The 21,880-nt window shown below is 51.9% G+C and overlaps 1 protein-coding gene across 20 annotated transcripts in view; it reads right to left on the minus strand.

The window, feature by feature from the left end:
- The window catches only part of CDC42EP5 (CDC42 effector protein 5), a 149,099-nt gene that overhangs the window by 814 nt on the left and 126,405 nt on the right, over positions 1 to 21,880 (minus strand). For 18 of the 20 annotated variants that reach the window (XM_067719282.1, XM_067719275.1, XM_067719280.1 and 15 more), the window contains 3 exons: positions 5,741 to 5,950; positions 4,277 to 4,864; positions 3,583 to 3,725 (listed from right to left, as the gene is read on the minus strand). Coding sequence is in view for 1 of the 20 variants with exons in the window: in XM_067719272.1 (XP_067575373.1) it covers positions 3,583 to 3,744 (162 nt within the window). In the remaining 19 variants the exon portion in view is untranslated. Of the gene's footprint in view, positions 1 to 3,582; positions 3,929 to 4,276; positions 4,865 to 5,740; positions 5,951 to 8,042; positions 9,698 to 21,880 lie in introns of those variants that run through there. The other 2 variants (XM_067719278.1, XM_067719272.1) reach the window with 2 other exon arrangements.

Here is a 21,880-nt window from a genome sequence, read left to right on the forward strand (position 1 = left end):
AACATGCTTCACCAAGCCTTTTGGACTGCTTCCCAAACTTGACAGAAACTCCAGCTTAAACACAGGGCCATCCACCATGAAGACAGGGCGGACTCTGTCCTTTGGGTGCAACAGACACAGTGCCCAGGGCCCGCCACATTTCTAGAGGCCCGCACACATGTTTAAACGTTTTGTTATTATTTTTTTGAACCTCTTGTCCTTTACTGAGGCCACTGGTCCCCAGCTCCCGCAGGGCAGGGACACGGGCCCAGGTCTTCCTCTCCAGCCCCGCCACCTTTGGGGCCTGCAGAGCCCACAAAACCCCGGGGAGCACAGATGAGACCCTCCCCCTCAACACATGGTGTACAGAAGCCCCTTCCCAGACGGGGCTGCCGTGTTTTATTTTAAAACGTCTGGATTATGTTTGCCTTTATACCAACGCAGTCGTAAAATATTATTATTATATATATATATATATAATTATCTCCATGAAAGTTTTGCCTAGAACATACAAAAGTCATCATGTAGGCTGGCCTGAGGATTGTAATTTGGGAGATTTAGGGTGGGCCTGGGAAATCTATATATTTGCACAGCATTTTATAATTTGAATAATCTGGTTTTGAAAAAAACATATAAGTCTTACTTCTTGGAAAACAAAAGTAACAATAATAATCATGCAAATTTTCCTGTGTTAAAACATGGCAAGAATGGCATAAATTCCAAACGGGCAGCTCATGAACTGTTAACTAGGTACCCTATAGCTACATGACTGCATCAGACTCGATGGTAAATAGATATGCCTGCCAACCTTTGCCCATATCCTGGAACTTGGCCGTTTCTATGGAACTTCTGGGAGGGACTTTGATGACCTTGTACTTTTGTTTTAACAGTCACTGTTATTATAATAATAACAATTTTAAAAAAAACCTTTCCATTTGAATTGAAGCCCCACCCTTTGCCAACTGGATGAATTGGGATAAATTATGTGATTGCTCTCTGTCTGTTTTCTATCTGGAAAATGGATAAAATGACACTACCTTCCTTGCAGGACGCATAGAAATACTCAGTCAAAGAAAACTATATTTTTAACAGTGCCAGCCAACTGATAGTGTTGGGGAGGGGCATGTGTTCCCAAACAAAACTGTGGAACAAAATTTAGATCAAATCCTATGAAGCAGGCAAAGCAGCCAGCCTTGTCCTTTCAGGGACCAGCACCATGGGAAAGATCAGTGATAACGTGGAGAAAAATTAAAGCCAAAAGGATTTGAAATAATTGTAGATGGATATGTTCTGAGAGCTGCCTTCTCCCCTACCCAAACACACACACACACACACACACACACACACACACACACACACGCACACACTTTACAGTTACTTCTGGAAAAACCAGTCTTGATTTACCACCTCTGTCGTGTTTCTCAAACTTCCCTGATCTCAACCTAGATGAATAAATATATTTTATTGCAATCTGGCACACAGTCACCATTCCTTCCCCACCCACAACCACACCCCCCACACACATAAGGGAAACAAACATTTTGTGAATTGAGACCTACTCTTATCTCATGCTAGGCACTCAGTTTCAATTCTATTTTATTATTTATTTAATAACTAACTAAATAAATGCCTGCATGATGCATTTACCCTGCACCATGCAGGATCTTAGTTCCCCGGCCAGGGATCGAACCCACACTCCCCCCCGCCCCCCCACCCCACCCCCCCGCAGTGGAAGCACGGAGTCTTAACCACTGGACTACCAGAGAACTCCCTATTTTTCTTTTTTAATGCTGACCTCTGCTCATTCATGAATCTCAATCCACAGTTTAAAAAAAAAAAAAATCCTGTCTCAGAGCTAGCAGCACCCCTTATCCCTGGGCAGTGGTTCATAGTTCAAAAGAGCAGAACTCAGAAAGCCAACTGCCCAGACTTGGATCTGACTGTGCCCACTGCTGTGTAACTTTGGGCAAATTACTTAACCTTTCTGACCTCACTTGCTCATCTCAAGAATGGAATGACGCTCATATAATAATTCAGTCTCTTGGCAAGAATTGGGGAGATGTTGCCCATGGAAAGTCTTAGCACAGTAGCCAGCGCACAGCAAATGCTCAATAAATGCTCAGTGGAGTCCTACTTTGGATCATTCTCCCCTGTCCCAGAGAAGGAAATAGATGCTCAGAGATGGTACATGACTTGCCCAAGGTCACAAAGCCAGCTCTGTGGGACTCCAGAGTCCAGAGTTACTGCTTCCACTGCCTGCTGTCCCTTGAACTGGCTCCTCCCTGGACGGCTCTCAGCTATTGCCTCTTCTCCCTGCCCACCCCCTACCTTGCCCCTCATCCCATCCTCCTATCACCCTACAAGGTGACATCACTGACATTTTCCAGCGCTCAGCAGCATATTAAGATCTTGGTTTCTGACACCAGACACAACAGGTTTGCCATTGCCTTTCTGTGGGACCCGGAACTAACTTCCTCAGCCTTAAGCCTTAGTTTACTCCTGAGAAATGGGAAATCAGAATGCCTGTTTGCAAGGGGTTGTCGTAGAGTACACGCATGATGCTGACATTCTATTTCCCGAGAACTTATTCTGGGCCAGGCAGGGGTCTAAGTGCTTCACACAAATGAATGAACTCATTTAATCCTTGGAACAACCCAGTGAGGGGAGACGGCTGTTATTTTGTCCCTTTTACAGATGTGGGTGGCACCTGAGGCACAGAGAGGTGAAGTAACTTGCCCTGGATCACACAGTAGCAAATGTTGGGGGCTGACTCTGGAACCCAGGCAGACGAACTCCGGCGTCAAAGGATGATGTGATACTGCCCACAGCCCCCAAAGGATAGGGTGCGCAGACCCATGGAGAAAATAGTGTTTTGACATCAAGGCCAGGGATTTCCTACACCCTTGACTGTGTTTGCCTGTTCGCTTTGCTTTTTCCCATTCTAGATAACAACGAGTTCAAAATTGTTTTTGAAAGCTACCACTTCTCCTCGCTAGCTCTGAGACCTCGGGGACCAGTCACTCCACTTCTCCGAGCCTCCGTGTCCCCTTGAACAGAAGGCTCTATCTCCCTTGCTGTGTGCTTGACGCAATGAGGTCACACTCGGAAAAAGGCCGTCACAGGCCCAAGCTCTGTACAGAGGGGCTGCTGTTGTGACAATCTGAAAGCAGGCAGAGAGCGGGAGCCAGGATGGGACCCTGGGACGCGGTGATCGCGCGCACTCGCTAAGCCGCCTTCCTCCCGCCTCCACCCGCCCCCTCTCTTTCCGGGCCGAGGCTCCAGCTGCAGGGGTGGGGGGCACAGCTGGCTCACCTCTGTCCTCTCCGGGCCCCAGCCCCGCCAAGAGGAAATAACAACCCACTGCAGATCCAGCCCGACTGGTCCTCAGCCCTTTGGGACAGGCAACAAGGAGGGTGGGACCCAGACGGCGCAGGGGGACCCGCGATTGGGAGCCCCCGACCCCCTTGGGGCTCCAGTGCGCTCTTCCTGAGGCCACGTGGCTGCGGCCCAGGATTTCAGCAGCCGCGGCCGCCGTCCCTTTGGCCGGCTGTCCGGCTCCCCTCCAGACCTGACCGGGGACCCTGGGCCACCACTGCCCCGTACCTCGTGGTCCCCGCTGAACCAGGCAGGCAAACTCTCAGGCTCCGGCTCAAGCTGGGAACCCCGTCTTCTTGGTTCGGAGCCCGCCTCCGCCTCCCAGTCCCAGGCCCGCGCCTTCTTCCTTCTTCCTCCGGGCGGGATCTTACCTGGCAAAGGAAGTGTCATACGGAACCTGGAGGGGCATCCAGGACCCAGGCGGCCGGGCCCAGAGTGCCACCCCCTTCTCTCTTAGGTTCCAGGAGTCCTGGCTCCTAGCTCTCTTGATCCTTAGCCTCAGGAGTCCGGACCCCCAGCCCCTCCTCCCTCAGACCCAGGAGTCCAGGTCCCCGGCCCCTCCTCCCTCAGACCCAGGAGTCCAGGCCCCCGGCCCCTCCCCCCTCAGACCCAGGAGTCCAGACCCCCATCCCCTCCCCCCTCAGACCCACGGGTCCAGGCCCCCGGCCCCTCCCCCCTCAGACCCAGGGGTCCAGGCCCCCATCCCCTCCCCCCTCAGACCCAGGGGTCCAGGCCCCCATCCCCTCCCCCCTCAGACCCAGGAGTCCAGGCCCCCGGCCCCTCCCCCCTCAGACCCAGGAGTCCAGGCCCCCGGCCCCTCCCCCCTCAGACCCAGGAGTCCAGGCCCCCGGCCCCTCCCCCCTCAGACCCAGGAGTCTGAGCCCCAACCCGGGCAGACCCTGGCATGGAGTCCCTTCTTTACCTGCACCGGGATCTGAAGTGTCAGCCCCTCTCGGGGGCCATGGTAGGAGCCCAAAGGGGCGCAGAGTCACGCCCAGTGCAGCTCAGTGTGTCTGGGGCAGAGAGGGTTAAGGCGTAGGTCCCTCCCAGCCTTCCTTATCCCCCAAAAGTTTGCCTCTAGGATTTAAAGGACTAGGAAGTAGCGGTGGAAAAGCTGAGGCCCCTCCGGGCTGAGTGTGGGCCAGGGGAGGAGGCTGGCACTGGGTGTGCGCCCGCCCAGAGAACACGGCAGACGGGGCGGGGGATGGATGGATGGACAGGGCGGCCCCCAGCTCGGCCCCTCCCCCTGCCAGCCTGGAATTTCCTGAAACTGGGGAAGTCTGGCTGTGTAGAAGAATAATTTCTTCCAGATTGCAGCTGTTGAGGGAGTATGTGCGGGCTTGAAAGAGAGAGAGAAAAACAGACAAGGTCAGGCAGTAAGACCAGCAAAAGGATGGATGTGACCTCGGAGGGGCAGCTCTCACCCTGCTTTGGAGAGTTCCCGGGATGAATATCCCTGCCGGGAGCGACTCGTCCACAGAAAGGTCATGACATCACCGAGTGCCAGTGCCTAGCGGCGACAAGAAGAGTCAGATGTGGGTGTGAGGAAGATCCCTCAGCGGCCAGTGTGCCAGAGGGCCTGACCTGGGGGAGGTAGAGGCCCCGGGGAGGAGGCTGGCTCCGCGGTGCGCTGGGGCTGGGATGCTGGGGCCGGAGAGGGAGAGAGTTAGTTTCATAGATAACAAGGAGGTGTGGCTTGCCCTGAATCTTGAAGGAGTGGGACAGAGACAAAAAGTGACAACAATCCAGGGACTTCCCTGGCGGTCCAGTGGTTAAGACTCTACGCTTCCACTGCAGGGGGCACAGGTTCGATCCCTGGTCTAGGAACTAAGATCCTGCATGCCACGTGGCGTGGCCACAAAATAAAAGTTTTAATTATTTTCTATTGACGTTAGCTTCACATAACATAAAATGACTCATTTTAAAGTGGTATGTAGGGGACTTCCCTCGTGGCACAGTGGTTAACATTCCACCTGCCATGGGTTCGAGCCCTGGTCCGGGAAGATTCCCACATGCCGCGGAGCATCTAAGCCCGTGCGCCACAATACGGAGCCTGCGGTCTAGGGCCCGCGAGCCACAACTACTGAGCCCACGTGCCTAGAGCCCGTGCTCCGCAACAAGAGAAGTCACGGCAACGAGAAGCCCTCACACCTCAACGAAGAGTGGCCCCTAGAGTTGGCAACTAGAGAAAGCCCGTACGCAGCAACAAAGACCCAACGCAGCCAAAAATAAATTAATTAATTAAATAATAAATTAATTAATAAAAAATAAAGTGGCATTTAGTACATTCACAATGTTGTGCAACCATCACCTCTATCTAGTCCCGAAACGCTTTCATCTCATCAAAAACAGAAACAAACAAAAACAAAACAAAAAACTCCTGTACCTGCTGAGCTGTCAGCTGGGGGCTGGTCTGCTCCAAGAGGCTGCCTGCATCCTTCCGGTGTTTTCCCTGTGTCTGTCCTCTGGCAACGGTAAGTTGAGCCCCTCTTATGCTTCAGGTGTCCCTGATTTGCAGGCCTGCCCCATCTCCCTCCTCCCTCCAGCCAGAAAAGCTCCTCTGCTTTTAGGGCTCATGTGATTTGGCTCGGCCCACCTGGAAAACACAGGCGTTATACATATATCACCATCGGTAATGGAGATGTATTCATATATGACCTGGTAATCAGCACAAGCTAATACAGAAGTATACATAATTTATGTCAAGGAATTGGGAGTTTGCAATGCTAAGGGCTGGCAAGCCTGAATTCCATAAGGCAGACTGGAAACTCTCAGTCAGGCTAGGAGCTGACGCCTCGGTCTTTGTTTCTGGTTTGGTTTGGTGGTTGTTTTGAGCCCCGCCGCGTAGCATGCAGGATCTTAGTTCCCCAACCAGGGATCAAACCCACGCCCCCTGCATTGGAAAGGCAGAGTCTTAACCACTGGACCGCCAGGGAAGTCCCTGATGCTGTGGTCTTTAAGGCAGAATTTCTTCCCCATTTTGCAGTGAAGGCCTTTCAACTGATTGGGTGAGGCCCACCCACATTCTCGAGGGCCATCTCCTTTACCTAGAGTCAGCTGGGTATAGATGTTAGTCACACCTACATAACGGCTCCCCGGCCATACCTGGGTTAGTGTTTGGTTGAACAACCAGGTGCTACAGCCTGGCCAGGCGGACAAGTAAAATGAACCATCACGCCAGGATAATCTCCCCGTCTTAAGGTCCCTAACTTTAATCTTGTGTGCAAAGTCCCTTTGCTACCTGATACGACATATTCATCGGTTTCAGGGATTCATGCCTGGGTATCTTTAGAGGTGCATTCTGTCTACCCCAAGGACCCTCAGAGGGCAGATCCCGGGGGATGGTGGCGTGGCCACCAAGCTGGAGAGCCTGGGAGGAGGAACAGGTATACAAGAGCTGCTAGAGGCCATGCCCAGAAGAGAGGAAAGCAGGACCGGCTGCACGGGCAAGCGACCTGTGCAGTCTTGGGGGTCGCCACGCCTAGAAGGGCCCTCTGCACTTGGTTTCACGGTTTGCTCTATCTTCACATTATTAATCATTTTGAACAAGGGACCCCACATTTTCATTTGCAATGCACCCCGCAAATTAGGTAGCTGGTTCTGGGCTGAAGTGCGGGAAGAGCAGGGTTCTGGGATGAAGCAGCTGAGAAGGGTGACATTGAGAGATAAGAAAAGGGAAAGGAACTTGGACCAGGGCCGGGCAGCAGCCAGAGAAAGTGAAGGAGGAGGAGAGAGATGGGCTGCAGAAGCCCTGGAAGGACGCACAGGTCCCCTCTCTGCAGTCTCAGTCTGATTTAAACAACAACAACAAAAAGATCCACTGGATTTAATAGCAAGCCAGAGGTGACCGGTGGCCAGAGTGAGAACTGCCCATGGGGGCTGGGCAGGCGTAAGCCAGATTGTGGCTGGGGAGGCGAAGGAGAGAGTGAGGAGATGAAAAAGTGCAGAGGACTTGGGAGTCTGCTGTGAAAGAAAGGAGAGCAAGACAGGACGGATATCCGGGGGGAGAGGGAGGGGTCAGAGAAGGAGTTTGGTTTCTTTGCTCGGTTTGGATACACTTCCTGCTATTTTGTTTCTTTTTTGAAAAAGTAATTTTTAGTTACATAAAGGATATCCTCCTTGTAAAGAGAGAGAGAGAAATAACCCTAACTAATAAGGTTTTTTTTTTTACATAGACATTTTTTTAACATCTTTATTGGAGTATAATGGCTTTACCATGGTGTGTTAGTTTCTGCTTTATAACAAAGTGAATCAGCTGTACATATACATATATCCCCATATCCCCGCCCTCTTGCGTCTCCCACCCTCCCTATCCCACCCCTGTAGGTGGTCACAAAGCACTGAGCTGATCTCCCTGTGCTATGCTGCTGCTTCCCACTAGCTATCTATTTTACATTTGGTAGTGTAGCTATGTCCATGCCGCTCTCTCACTTTGTCCCAGCTTACCCTTCCCCTTCCCCGTGTCCTCAAGTCCATTCTCTACTAGGTCTGTGTCTTTATTCCCGTCCTGCCCCTAGGTCCTTCATGAACATTTTTTTTTTAGATTCCATATAAATATGTTTTAGCATACGGTATTTGTTTTTCTCTTTCTGACTTAACTTTTGATGACCTTGTCCAATCCAAGCCCCATGAAATTAGTTTGCAGTATCCACTTTCCAAATGGGCTGGGCTCTTACAAACACACTGACCAGCGTTTCTGCACCTCGGAGCTATTGGCATTTGGGGCTGGATGGTTCTTTGTGGTGGGAGTATCCTGTGCACTGTGGGATGTTCAGCAGCGTCCCGAGGCTCCACCCACTAGATGCCAGTAGCTTCCCCCTCCCCAGGATTTAGACGACCAGCATTGCTTCCAAATGGCCCCTGGAGGGGGGATACTGCCCCTGGTTGAGAACAGCTGATCAACATGGTGCTCTAAGAAAACACATATTAAACACACATTTTAAACACACAAAGGAACTTTTACTGGACGGTTTTGGGCTACCACTTTTTCCCACTTGGCAGTTTCTTTTGGGACTCATTCATTGCTACTACATACAGACTTAAAGAGGGGGCTTGAGCTTACTTCAGCATTTGGAAGAAAGTATATAACAACAGTAATAGCAGCTAACATTTATCAAGGGCTTAGAATATTTTAGGAGCTGTTCTAAGATCTTTCCACATGTAACCTTAATCTTTGCAATAACTCTATGGGCGGGAGGGGGTTGGTATTATTATTCCCACTTTACAGATGGAGAAACTGAGGCACAGAGAGGGTTTTTTGGTTTGTCTCTTAACTTTTAGGGAACTTAGCTAATGCAGCCCTAAAGTTGCACAGGCAGGATTTGAACTCAGGCAGGCTGACCCTGACTCAGAAGGAGAGATGGAAGATATAGGAGAGGTAGGTTCTATAAAGGACAGGACCCCCAGGAGCAGGGAAGAAAAGGGTCTGTCCAACAGAACTTTCTGGAATGATGGGACTGTCCAGTACAGTAGCCACATGTGGCTGTTGGGCACTTGAGATGTAGCTAGTGGGGCTGAGAAAGTGAAATTTTAATTGTATTTAATTTTCATTGATTCTACATGGAAATAGCCACTGGGGGCCAGTGGTCCAGGTATCGGGTAGCCCATGTCTAGAGCAGGGCAGCGGGGGCTGCCTCTTGAAGGAGCAGGTGGAAGGATAGAGGGGTGACTGCAGCCTGGGTCAGTGTACAGGTGGGGCGGTGCTTCGGGGGCTCTACTCCACCGGCCTGGATCCGGGTGAGGCAGAGGCAGGGGTGGAGGAGGTGAGGCGTTCAGCTGTGCTGGGAAGGGAGGGGAAGCTGGTTCAGATCCGAGCCCCAGAAGAACTGCAGGACGAGTCTGCTGAACACCTGCTGTGTGCGGGCTCTGTTCGAAGCACTCCATCTTATTACCTCATTTAGTCCTCATATCAACCTATGAGGCAGGTGCTGTTATTATGTCCATTGAGCAGATGAGGAAACGGAGTCAGCATGGCAGGGCCTCTACCAAAGGCCACGGAGAGCAGAGACCCTAAGCAAGGGGACCTATGCGTGGAGTTTGGGCATTTCCCCAGCTTCTCAGGAGTGGGCAGAGGATGCTGAGTGGGGAGTGGCCCAGGGTTCGGGTTTTCCCATCAGGAAGTATTTCCAACAACCCAAAGGACTTTGAAAGAGCCTCATCTAGATGCAGCGGGAGAGAGGAGGAAGCCAGAGAGGGTAGGGACAGACGGGGTGAGAGAGAGAGCGAGGGAGGGAGGGAGACAGAGAGACAGAGACAGATGACTTCCCTGGCGGTTCAGTGGTTGAGACGCCACGCTTCCACTCCAGGGGGCGAGGGTTCGATCCTCGGTCAGGGAACTGAGATCCTGCAAGTCATGCAGTGAGGCCAAAAAAAAAAAAAAAAAAAGAAGAAGAGCTGGAGACAGGATCTGTGCCAACAGAGGGAGCCCTGGGAGTGCAGCCAGTCTGGTGTGAGCTCTGTCTCTGGAGCTCCCTCCTCCTTCCAGCTGAGCTGGCGCCCAATGCATCCCCACCCCCACCCCCCAACACACACAGCTTGCAAGGAGTTTTCTTTCTTTCCTTGGTTTGGATACATTCGCTGCTATTTTTGCTTCTTCTTTTGTAAAGTAATTTTTAGTTACACAAATGATACCTGAATACATCCTCCTTGTAAAGAGAGAAAGGAAAGATTTTTTCTTTTTTTTGGCCACACCTCACGGCTTGTGGGATCTTCGTCTCCAACCAGGGATTGAATCTGGGCACTCGGCAGTGAGAGCACGAGTCCTAACCACTGGACCTCCAGGGAATTCCGCCCCCCCCCCCTTGTAAAGAGAGAAAGGAAAATAACCCTAACTAATAAGGTTTTAATGACCTCATCCCATCCAAGCCCCATGAAATTAGTTTGCAGTATCCACCTTCCAACTGGGCTGGGATCTTACAAACACATAGACCAGTGTTTCTGCACCTCGGAGCTATTGGCGCTAGGGGCTGGATCATTCTTTGTGGTGGGAGGGTTGGGGGCCATCCTGTCCACTGTGGGGTGTTCCCAAGGCCCCACCAACTAGATGCCAGTAGCTCCCCCCTCCCCATGGTCTGGACAACCAACAATGTTTCCAAAGGACCATCTGCGGTTCCCTCCCCCTCTGGTTACAACCCCAGCAGGAAAAGTTCCTGGGATCCTTCGCAGGTTCTGTGAAGGAAATGAGTATCCTGGCACAACTGGCAAAGTGGAGGAAATAGGGAAGGGCCAGGAGATAATTGCTGCAAACTCCTGGCCAGAGTACCACGAGCCTCGGTCTTCCACCTGAGGGTGGGTCGGGGGTTCCTAAGGTCCTTCCTGCCCTTCTGCTAAATATGGGCAGGCGGGAATGTGACCAAAGCCTGTGCACTGGTGTCAGCCAGCCCTGGCTTGGAGCTCTTGCCTGTGTGACCCCGGCAAGCCACTTTTCAACTTGTGGCTTTAGTTTCTTCATCCGTGTCAGAGGTCCAAGGAACCTCACAGAAATCCTAACAATAATTCATAAAGGCAGCTATCATTACCAAACCCAAGCGGTTTGCCAGGCTGTGTCTAGGCACGTGACGATGACGGTAATAGTCATAACAGCTCACATCCTTGAATGAGTGCTAAGTAAGTGCTAAGTAAACTCTACTCCACACATCTCGTGTATGAACTATTTCGTTTCTCACCAAAACCCCAAAAAGCAGGTGCTGGCATTATCCTCATTGGATAGATGACAAAGTAGAGGCAATCGGGTGACTTTCCCTAAGTCACAAAGTTAATAAAAGGCAGAGCTATGATCAAGTCTCAGGATGCCTGGCTCAAGATCTCGCGCTCTTAGCCCAACTGCTTGCTTCCTATGAGAAACAGAATAGAATAATCTCTGATCACCTGCTTCCTTTGAAGCAGACACCATTATCATTGCCATTTTCCAGAAAAGCAAAGTGAGCCTCAGAGAGGCAGAATGACATTCTCAGGGACACAGAGCTGGCAAGAGGCAGATCTAGGTTTTGAAACCGGTTTGGGGTGAGCCCAGTCCATTATCTTTTGGCCATACCCAGTATCCGGTACCCTGAACCTGGTCTGGTAAAGGACAGTTCTGAGGTGGATAGGGGAAAACGAACATTATACGACACGCCGGTCTGCTCCAGTGGCTGTGATGCTGAGTGTGGGACCAACATCCCGGGCCTCTGAGAAGCTTTATCCCTATTCAGGATGCATGGATTGTGAAGGGAGTTTGAATCATTGCCAACTACAGCCATCCCCCGTACTTTTCCAAGTTACCCTCATGGTCTGACTGAATATGTCTTATCTGAATCCTGCATGGAGTCTACACAAGAGGACCAAAGATGGGGCTCAGCTGATGCCTACCTGATCACTGAGATATCAGAAGATGGGGGAGGCTGTGTTGCCTTCATAGACTCTGACCATGGTGCTGAAACTAGACTCAACAGTCAAATCCCCGTCAGCACCGTGGACAGCAGCCACAGAACCTACCTTCCTGGGGTTGGGTCCTGACGGTGAAATAGGGAGGGTGTCCAGATACAGGTCCGGGGGTGTTGGGGCCACGCAGAGAAGGAGCCAGAATTGTTCAGGAGGCAGGGAAGCTCAGTATGCAGATGAGGACCAGACTGGCCACAGAATGCTGTCATCAGGAGAAGACAACTTCTTTTCTACTCTACACTGGTGGAAGTAGCCAGACGGCAAAGTGGACGCACCCTAGACTTGGCCTGGTCATCAGGTTGTCTTTTATGGATATGCTATGGGTGTATAGTATGAGTGCAGTAAGAATTCACTCCTGAAATGTCAGGGCTGTGCTGCCTGCTTTACAAACATCATTACTTTTTTTCCTACTGCAGTAAGGTTCACATAACATAAAAGTGACCGTTAACCGTCTGAAAGCGTACAATTCAGTGGCATGTGGTGCATTCACAATCTTGTGCGACCATCCCTGTTAACTGGCTCCAAGACATTTTCATCACCCCAACAGGAAACCCTGTACCCATTAGCCAGGGTTTGTCATAGAAACAAAACCAATAGGATGCATGTGAATATATACATATCATACTCCACACACACACACAGATTTTATGGAATATCCTCACACCATTATGGAGGCTGGCAAGTCCAAAATCTGAAGGGTGGGCTGCAGTCTGGAGACCTAGGAGAACTGTTGCTGAGGTTCAAGTCCAAAGGCAGTCTGCTGGCAGAATCCCTTCTCGCTCAGGAGAGGTCATTCTTCTGCTCAATTCAGGCCATCAGCTGATTGCATGAGGCCCACCCACATTATGGAAGACAATTTGCTTTACTCAAAATCCAATGATTTAGGGGCTTCGTTGGTGGCGCAGTGGTTAAGAATCTGCCTGCCCATGCAAGGGACACGGGTTCAAGTCCTGGTCCAGGAAGATCCCACATGCCGCGGAGCCACGAAGCCCGTGCGCCACAACTACTGAGCCTGCGCTCTAGCGCCTGTGAGCCACACCTACTGAAGCCCGCACGCCTAGAGGCCATGCTCCGCAACAAGAGAAGCCACCGCAATGAGAAGCCCTCACACTGCAATGAAGAGTAGCCCCCGCTCGCAGCAACTAGAGAAAGCCAGCACGAAGCAACGAAGACCCAGCGCAGTCAAAAATAAATAAGTAAAATAAATTAATTAAAAATAATTCTTTTAAATCCAGTGATTTAAATGTTAACATCATCCAAAAACACCCTTGCAGAAACATCCAGAATGTCTGACCACATAACTGATCATGGCCCAGCCGAGGTGACACACAAAATTAAACATCACAAATCCTCCCCTTGTCAACTTGCATCTCCTTAAACCACACTTAACCTCCAGATAAAGACAATAACAACAATGAATGAGTGAATGACCTCTGCCAGCTCCCTGCCTCTATGGGGGATTTTGCTGAATGTGAGGCCAGCTTCCTGTTTCAGGGCTACAAACCCACTCTTCCCCCTGCCCCCAGCCCAGTTGAGACATTTGGGGTTTCCAGAGCCTCCGTAACAAGGAAATGGGAATACACTGAGATGAAGGTAGAAAATACAGAGAAAACCCAGGGATGATTTCTGCACAGGGAACTTACACTGGACACAGGGATCCTCATCTGCTGGGGAATGTGGGACCAGAGCTGTGCTCACACACACACACTTCCACTGCCGCACTGCAGACTGCGTCCCTCACCCCACACAATCCCACCTGGGACTGGCAGCTGTCCTTCAGACCAGCCCAGATCATTCCTACCGACTGAGACCCCTGCTCTCCTTGTCCCAGGAATGACCCGGTCATTCCCATCCTGTGCCACCCTCCCAGCTCTCTCTGTTCCCCTAGAGTGGCCGTGGGCAGGGAGGGAGCCGCCCCCCGCAGCAGACATGCCCGGGGGCCCAGCCTGCTCTGACACCTCCCACGTCACCCTGAGCAAGACGTGACCAAGCCTCAGGGTCCTTAAGTCAAGTGGGGAAAATCACTCCGCAGTGATGGGAATTTAGAGGCTCATAGAATGGACCTGGGGGGTCTTTTGGGGGAGGATGATGGAAATGGTCTAAAATTGGATTGTGGTGATTTGCACAACTAAGTTTGTCAAAAAAAAAAAAAAAAGAAAAATTGAACTGAGCTACTAAAAGGAGTGAATTGCATTGTGTGGTGGTTTCCTCATAATAGACCCTGAGATCCTGCTCTCATCCCTCCTAGGGACCCTGCCCAGACCCTCTATCTGGGGGCAGGGTTCTGTGATCTCCCGGCGGCAGCTGACCTTCGTGTGCCGGGGCCCTGATAGGGTTAAGAGATTCCACTTGGAGAACAAGGACAATAGAAATGACTTCAAGAATGAGGATAGGGCTTCCCTGGTGGCGCAGTGGTTGAGAGTCCGCCTGCCGATGCAGGGGACATGGGTTCGTGCCCCGGTCCGGGAAGATCCCACGTGCCGTGGAGCGGCTGGGCCCGTGAGCCATGGCCGCTGAGCCTGTGTGTCCGGAGCCTGTGCTCTGCAACGGGAGGGACCACAGCGGTGAGAGGCCCGCGTATCGCAAAAAAAAAAAAAAGATTGAGGATAACATGTCTCAACTTGGTCCACACCAGACAGAGGCCAGATTTGGCATCACCATAATGAGCAAAGACACTGTCTGGCATTATTGCTGCCGCTATAAAAAAGAGTCTGGTTGGTCTGAGCCCAGTGAGCCCCTGGAGCTGGTGGTGACAGGTGAGGAGGTCTCTGCTCTGCCCTCAGGTTTGCCCCAGGTCCCTGGACCCTGTCCCCAGCTGTGTCCTCCGTCCACAGGCTCCCCTGCCCCCTCCTGACCTCCAAGCCCTCTGGCTCCCTCTTCCCCCTGCACACACATCTCTCTGCCTTCACACCTGGCTCAGGTCCCTGGAGCCTGGTCTCACCTGGACCCCACGGTGACCTGGGCACTCAGCCCCAGCATCAGGGTGGGCACAGAGCTGTCCCTGCTGGGCTGGCGGGGGATGCGCTTCCAGAGATGGGGTGAGGACAGACCCCTTCAAGGGAACCTGCGTCTTTTCCCTCAGATGGTGTTGACTGTCCTTTCCACTGGGTGAGAATCTGTGGGGCCTCAGGTCATGTGTCCCCTGTGCTGTGATCCACTCCTCACTGGGCAAGTCACACGGTCCAGGGGGGCCCTGACCAGGGCTGGATGGTGCTTTGGGGCACCTTTGGGATGAGGCCGTCCCTGTCCCTGTGGGTGGTCAGCCCCGAGCTGTCCTGGAGTCAGGGTCCATCCAGGACACTCTGACCCCCTCCACACCCTCCTGGGGCCTCAGAGCAGACATTCCACTTGGATTCTGGGCAGTAAAGCAGGGCACCGCTGTAGGAGGGGCAGAGGGCGTGACGCTCCAGCAGAATGGAGCAGGGGCACTCTCCCTGATCTCCTGGTCCGGGCCCCATTTTCTCAGGAATCTCAGGGTGTTGTCTGGGATTGAGTGATGGCCAGATGTGGCCTGCTGTCGGATGCTCAGGGTGGGGAGGGGCCGGGGACAGACCCTCGGCAGCCCCCACACAGCATCAGCCCCCCTCCTGCCCTGATCACAGGACCCGTGGAGACTTCAGCTCCGCCCACACTCAGCCCTACTACTCAGCTGGTGAGTAGCAGACCTCAGCCTGCAGGGGTTTCTGGCGGGGGTCTGTGCTGGGGATCAGGGCCTGGCCCTCTCCTGGGTTTGGATCAGGGAGTGGTGAGACCACAGGAAGGGGCTGGCCCGCGCAGGGCACTGGGGTGTCTCTGATATTCATAAGGTCCCTGATAACAATACCCACGGGACTGAGATAACCCTACCCCAGGCACCTGATGGCAGTAATGCCATGACAGGCCAACGTGGGAGGCACTTCCCAGACCTTCTGAGAGCCACCACCCCTTTTATTAATAATATGCAGAAACGAAGTTAAAGTTTCTCATCCAAAGGCACAGGGCTCTGAAGGGGAGGAACCAGCCCAGGTCAGCCAGACCCCAGACCTCGGGGTTTGGCCGCAGCTCCGCCGCGCCGCCTTGTGGGCAGAGTCCACTGCCGGCCCCACTCAGCACTGAGAGAAGGACAGAGGGACTGGCAGCTCATCCTCCACACTTGGACACTAGGAGAGACAGGGGACCTCTGATGGTTATGTCTGAACAGCTAGAAGGGAGGGCACTCTTGCAAAAGCCTGCAGTGGACATTTGGAGGGTTTCCCTGTGGAATCATCCCTTTCTGAAGTCATCCAGTCAATTCTCTTGCTGGCAAGAGCTGGAGTCCTGAGACCCCCAATCAACTTCTAGGAGATTCATTCACCATGTGGCCCCTCCCACAATCAACTAGCTCCTTGGAGAGAACGTGTAGCACTTGTTTCAGAGACCCAGCTGTGGTCCCTTGGCTGTTTCCAAGGACCCAGCTTTGGTCCTACAGTCGCCCAGCTGAGTCCAGACACGTCCTGTGAATCCTCCCCTGCCCCCAGAGATCCGTTTTAATTGTCTTCTCAGCTGACTGTACAAACCTTCCTAGAGTTCATTTTCTGACCTTGAATCTGGGCTACACTTACGCAGCTGATAGCTAAGACCATGTTTTCTAGATCATGCTTCACGTTTTTCATCAATAAATGTCCTCACAGGCCCAACTGCGTCAGCCCTGCGTGTAGCGCTGGGGTACACAGGTTCTAGGTCCCGGTCTCTGCCTCCACAGTCACTCAAGACTTAGTGAGGGAACAAGACAAGATGAAAGGGTATCAGTGTTCTCTGATCCAAGTGTGCATCTCAGGGTCAGGGGTGAGTGAGGGAGATGTCTGAGGGGACTTGTGTCTGGGTGAAGGCGCAGAGCTGCCCCGCCTGCACACAGCACCAATCCCCCCAGATGCACATGGCCACGAATGCACAAACGCACACATATGTACACACACACTGTAAAATGTATACAGGCATGCACAACCCATGAATGCTCGCATACACACATGCACACACCCACACGCACGGACACGTGTGGAGCGGGCGAGGGAGTTGATGAGACCACGACTGCACACGGAGGGTCCCTCAGGCTTTAGGTCCACCCAGAGGAACATGCAGGTCCCCATTTCCCACCCCTACTCCAGTTCATCCCCACTGGACACCATGCATTCTCCAAACACAAGAGGACCCATCAGCTGTAGGACACTGTCCTTGATCTGACCTTCACCCCGTCACCTGGCTAATGCCCTTCAGGTTTGGGATTGGAGGCTGTTCATCCCAACAAGCTTGCAGTTGCTGCTGTAACGAACCCCTCACATAGGGGCACCAAACAACACAACTTATTATCCTACAGTTCAGGAGCTCAGAGGCTAACATGTTAAACTGGGCTAAAATCAGGGGTCAGCAGGGCTGCGCTCCTTCTGAAGCCTCCAGGGCAGAGCCCATTCCTTTACCTTTAGCAGCGTCTGGGGGCCGTCTGCATTCCTTGGCTCGGGGCCCCTTCCTCTGCCTTCAAGGAGAACTGTAGCCTCTGCAAATCCTCCCTCTGACTAGGACCCCTGCTTCTGTGGTCGCACCTCCTTCCCTCTCTCTCACCTGCCTCCTCCCTCTTACAAGGACCCTGGTGATTACATTGGGTCCACCTGGAACATGCAAGCTCATTTCCCCCCCCTTGAGATCCTTAACTCAATCACACCTGCAAAGACCCTTTTTGCACCTAAGGTAACACAGCAGTTGGCTCCAGGGCGTCGGATGCGGACATCTTTGGGGCTGTTATTCTGTCTACCTGAGCGGGTGTCGGGCCTCAGCACCACCTCCTCTGGGCTTGAATGCCTCACTCTGAATTCTAAGTACCTCCTTGCGGGAATGTTTCCTTCTTCCACTAGCTTGTGAAATGATCAATGTTTGAGAGTCTATTTCTTGTGTCCCTAGAACCTCTACGTAAGAGGAGGTCGGGGAGGAAGCAGTGGAGACTGGAAACGCACCCCACAACCCGTTAACCCCCCCACCCCCACCCGGTGCTCAAAGTGACAGGAGGTCCCTGTGTGACAGGACTGTGGCTGCTCACCAGCACCGTGTCCTCCCTTCCTGGGCTCCCAGAGAGATGATCTCCCCAGCCTCCCTGCAGTTATGTGTGTCCTGGGATGAAGTTCACAGTGGCATGTGAGCTGGATGGACGGAGCTTCTTCCAAGCCTGGCCCGTGAACCTCCCACACAAAATCCTCACGGCTCTTCCCTTCTGCTGATGGGTATGGATGCCCTGGGTGACCTTGGACCCACACGCTGAGTGTGGCACCTGGTTCCCAGGATGACCCTATAGAATAGAGCCTGCTGTACCCCTTGTATTAGTCATATTTCAGGTTTCTCTAAAGTTGATGCTTTAACATGGGTCATACATGCATATGCTAGTGTGAAAATTAATAAAGGGAAACCTAATTTAAAACAGAGTTGGGAAGCCCTAAAGGGGAGCTCTCTCACCCCTACCCTCTGCTGCAGCTTACTTTACATTCCTGGGCAGGAAGAAGCTTGATTTTCAGAAGAAGGATGATTTTCTCTTTGCCCAGCAATAGCCCAGCCAATAAGAAACAGCAACAGCCCAGCCAATGAAAAGAGCAACAGGCTAGCCAATGAGAAACAGTCACAACTTAGCCAATGAGAAACAGCACCAGCTCAGCTAATGAGAAACAGCAACAACTCAGCCAATGAGAAAAAGTCACAACCTAGCCAAGGAGAAACAGCACCAGCTCAGCTAATAAGAAACAGCAACAACTCAGCCAATGAGAAAACAGCCTCAGCCCAGCCAATGAGAAACAGTCACAACCTAGCCAATGAGAAACAGCAAAGCCCAGCCAATAAAAACAGCAACAACTCAGCCAATGAGAAAACAGCCTCAGCCCAGCCAATGAGAAACAGTCACAACCTAGCCAATGAGAAACAGCACCAGCTCAGCTAATGAGAAACAGCACCAGCTCAGCTAATGAGAAACAGCAACAACTCAGCCAATGAGAAAACAGCCTCATCCCAGCCAATGAGAAAGTTACAACCTAGCCAATGAGAAACAGCACCAGCTCAGCTAATGAGAACAGCAACAACTCAGCCAATGAGAAAACAGCCTCAGCCCAGCCAATGAGAAACAGTCACAACCTAGCCAATGAGAAACAGCACCAGCTCAGTTAATGAGAAACAGCAACAACTCAATGAGAAAACAGCCTCAGCCCAGCCAATGAGAAACAGTCACAACCTAGCCAATGAGAAACAGCACCAGCTCCGCTAATGAGAAACAGCAACAACTCAGCCAATGAGAAAACAGCCTCAGCCCAGCCAATGAGAAACAGTCACAACCTAGCCAAGGAGAAACAGCAAAGCCCAGCCAATGAGAAACCACCACCAGCCTGACCTCTTGGTTTTCTCCAAGGGACTTTCAGTCAAAGCAGCCCCTTCCAGCTTCCTCCTTTTTCTCTGTAAAGTAACATTCCTCTTCCTTGTTCTCTGGACTTGACTGTGGTTTGCCATAGTTTGAATGTCCTGAATCGCAATTCCTCTGCCATTCCTAAATAAACTCATTTTGCCCGTAAAATAACGACATTTAATTTTAAGGTCGACACTGGACACACCTTTTCCTAGATGACCCGATAATATGCCTGAGTCACTTGCATTGTCCCCCCCGCCTTCTCCCTCACTGCCCCCCACCCTGCCCCAGCTCCTGAGCAAGAGTCCTCTTCCTGGGGTGCACTTATCAAATACAAACCAGTCAACCCAGAGTCCACACCGCACCCCCTCCTTTATGGGGGTCCACTCTATGGGGGTCTGGGCCACGATCCACCTGCCCTTGTCACGCTAGGGCCAAGCACATGACAACTAGGGACGCCCCCTCCACCCCAGAACCCGCTGAAATCATTAATCCAGCCAATCCCATGCCTGCTTACCCTTTCCTGCTCATTCCTTCTTGTGGAAACCACAGTAAAGGCTCCCATTTTCCCCTCACTCCATCTCCTCCTTTCTGTCTCTGGTGCTTCCCTACGTGGCCCTGGTGGGTGGCATGCATGCCCCCTCCTCCTGGGAACTGTGATGAATATCTTTTCAATGGCAGGCGTCTCCTGATCTGCTCCCTCACATTTTAGAATTAACACACAGTATTTTAAAGCACCTCCCTGCTGAGCTGGAATCAGCTTCACCTGTTGCATGGAAGAGGCACTAATTCCTATCACGTGAGTCGTTACACTTTTGGGTCTATTGGCTGCAATAGTTACACAGCTGAAACGCACAGTGAGACGGCCTCCGCCCGGGTAAGGGCTTACCCTGCCTTGGCTGCGCAGAAAGCAGACCCCCATATCTGCCTAAGTCTGCTCTTCATCTTCTGTTCCACGTGCACAATGTCAGTCCGCCCAGCGCCCTCTGAATTCCACACCTGGGAGACCTCATGCCTCTCTCCCTGATCCCGCCCCTGGGGCGGGCCCCATGGGCGGGCCTCATGGACGTGTTATATGAACAGATATAACCAAATATACTCTTTCCTCATGTCAGTTCACACAGATTTAGGTCCGTCCACAACTGCCCACTTGATTACTTAGCCTTGTTGCTGAAGCTACAGGGCTTCTAAACAAGGCCACTCCGTGCTGTCTCAACATGAAACACTTGGGATCTGCACGACCACGTCTCCGGAGAGGGACCAGCTGCGCCGCCAAGGACGTGGGGTCACCGAGAGCCCCTCGCCCGGAGAGCCCCGATCCCGCTGTGAGTGGGACGTGTAGGTGGTCACCGCCCTACTTACGGGGTTAGACCGGCGGTTCCCACTAAGATTAAAACGAAACGTTACCCTGAAGACCCGCTAGGGGCCGCCAGCATCCAGCTTTCAATTTTTGCGTCTTGTATATTTTTTTGATAGAAACAGAAGAAACATGCATGCCTGTTGCAGGCCTGGCATTTGAAATGTCCTTATATATCTCAAGAATACTTTAAAACTTCAGTCAGCTCTTACAATGGTGCAATGGTTATTTTAGTTCTATGCAAACATTAGCATACTTAAACATTGTACAAACCCTCCACAGAATGCCCTATGCCCTATTCTTTTCTTTTTTTTTTTTTTAAGAAACTAGGGACTAAAACATTAGTTAACCTGCCCAAGGTCGGCCAGCTCTGAGTGACGGGGGCTGCAGGCCCATGTGGGCACCTGACTCACAGCTCTGACCTCAGCACCAGCTGCATCTCACCAGCTGGGAGGTTTCTGTCCTGGCTCAGAGGGGGCCCAGCCTTGCAACTCAGTTTTAATTAGTACTGATTTTTAATTTCCTATTTGTATTCAAGGTTAGTCTCCTTCAGAGATCTGCTTCCTAACTCAAGTCTTCATCATTGTTTCCTTGGTTCCATTCTGGGCTGAATTTCTCTATTTCATTCTCTCTCTCTCTCCCTCATTTTCCCACTATTACTGTATTATTCAGGCTTCTCCAGATACATGGAACTGATAGGTTCTGTTACACAGGCTATATGGGTATCTGTAAGAGGAGATTTATCCTGTGAACAAGCTCACGGGGTTACGGAGGTGGAGAAGTCCCATGACCTGCCATCTGGAGCTGCAGACCCAGGACAGCCGGTGATAGGATTCAGTGTGGGTGTGAAGGCTGAGACCTGGAGTGTGGCTGGTGTAAATCCCAGCATCCGGAGGCCCAAGAACTAGGGGCTCTCAAGTCTGAGGGCAGATGCTGGACGGCCCGGCTCAAGAGGAGAAAGGGGATTCACCACCCTTCCCCTTCTTGTTCTGTCGGGGCCCCCAGGAAATGGGATGGAGCTGCCCACATTGTGAGTGTGGATCTCTTCTTGGCCACTAAACCGAAGCTAATCTCTTCTAGAATCTCCTTCACGGACACGCCCAGAAATAGTGTTCTACCAGCTCTTGGGGGTCCCTTAGCCCAGGCAGGTTGACACATAATTTCACCATCACAGTTAGAATGGTGCATTTCCCCTAAAATCTGGCCTGACTCTAACCCCAGGTAGACAGGCGGACAGGTGGGCACGTAGCAAAAAGAAGTGTGGAGAGCTGGCACTCCTGGAGAGGATTCCTCGTTATTCTACCCCCTAGAGCATGGATGGCTGACCAGGTCCAACGTCTGCTCCACTGAAAAGGATCCCTGTG

This window comes from Pseudorca crassidens, chromosome 20 (genome assembly GCF_039906515.1).
Source record: "Pseudorca crassidens isolate mPseCra1 chromosome 20, mPseCra1.hap1, whole genome shotgun sequence".
In the NCBI taxonomy this organism is placed as follows: Eukaryota; Metazoa; Chordata; class Mammalia; order Artiodactyla; family Delphinidae; genus Pseudorca; species Pseudorca crassidens.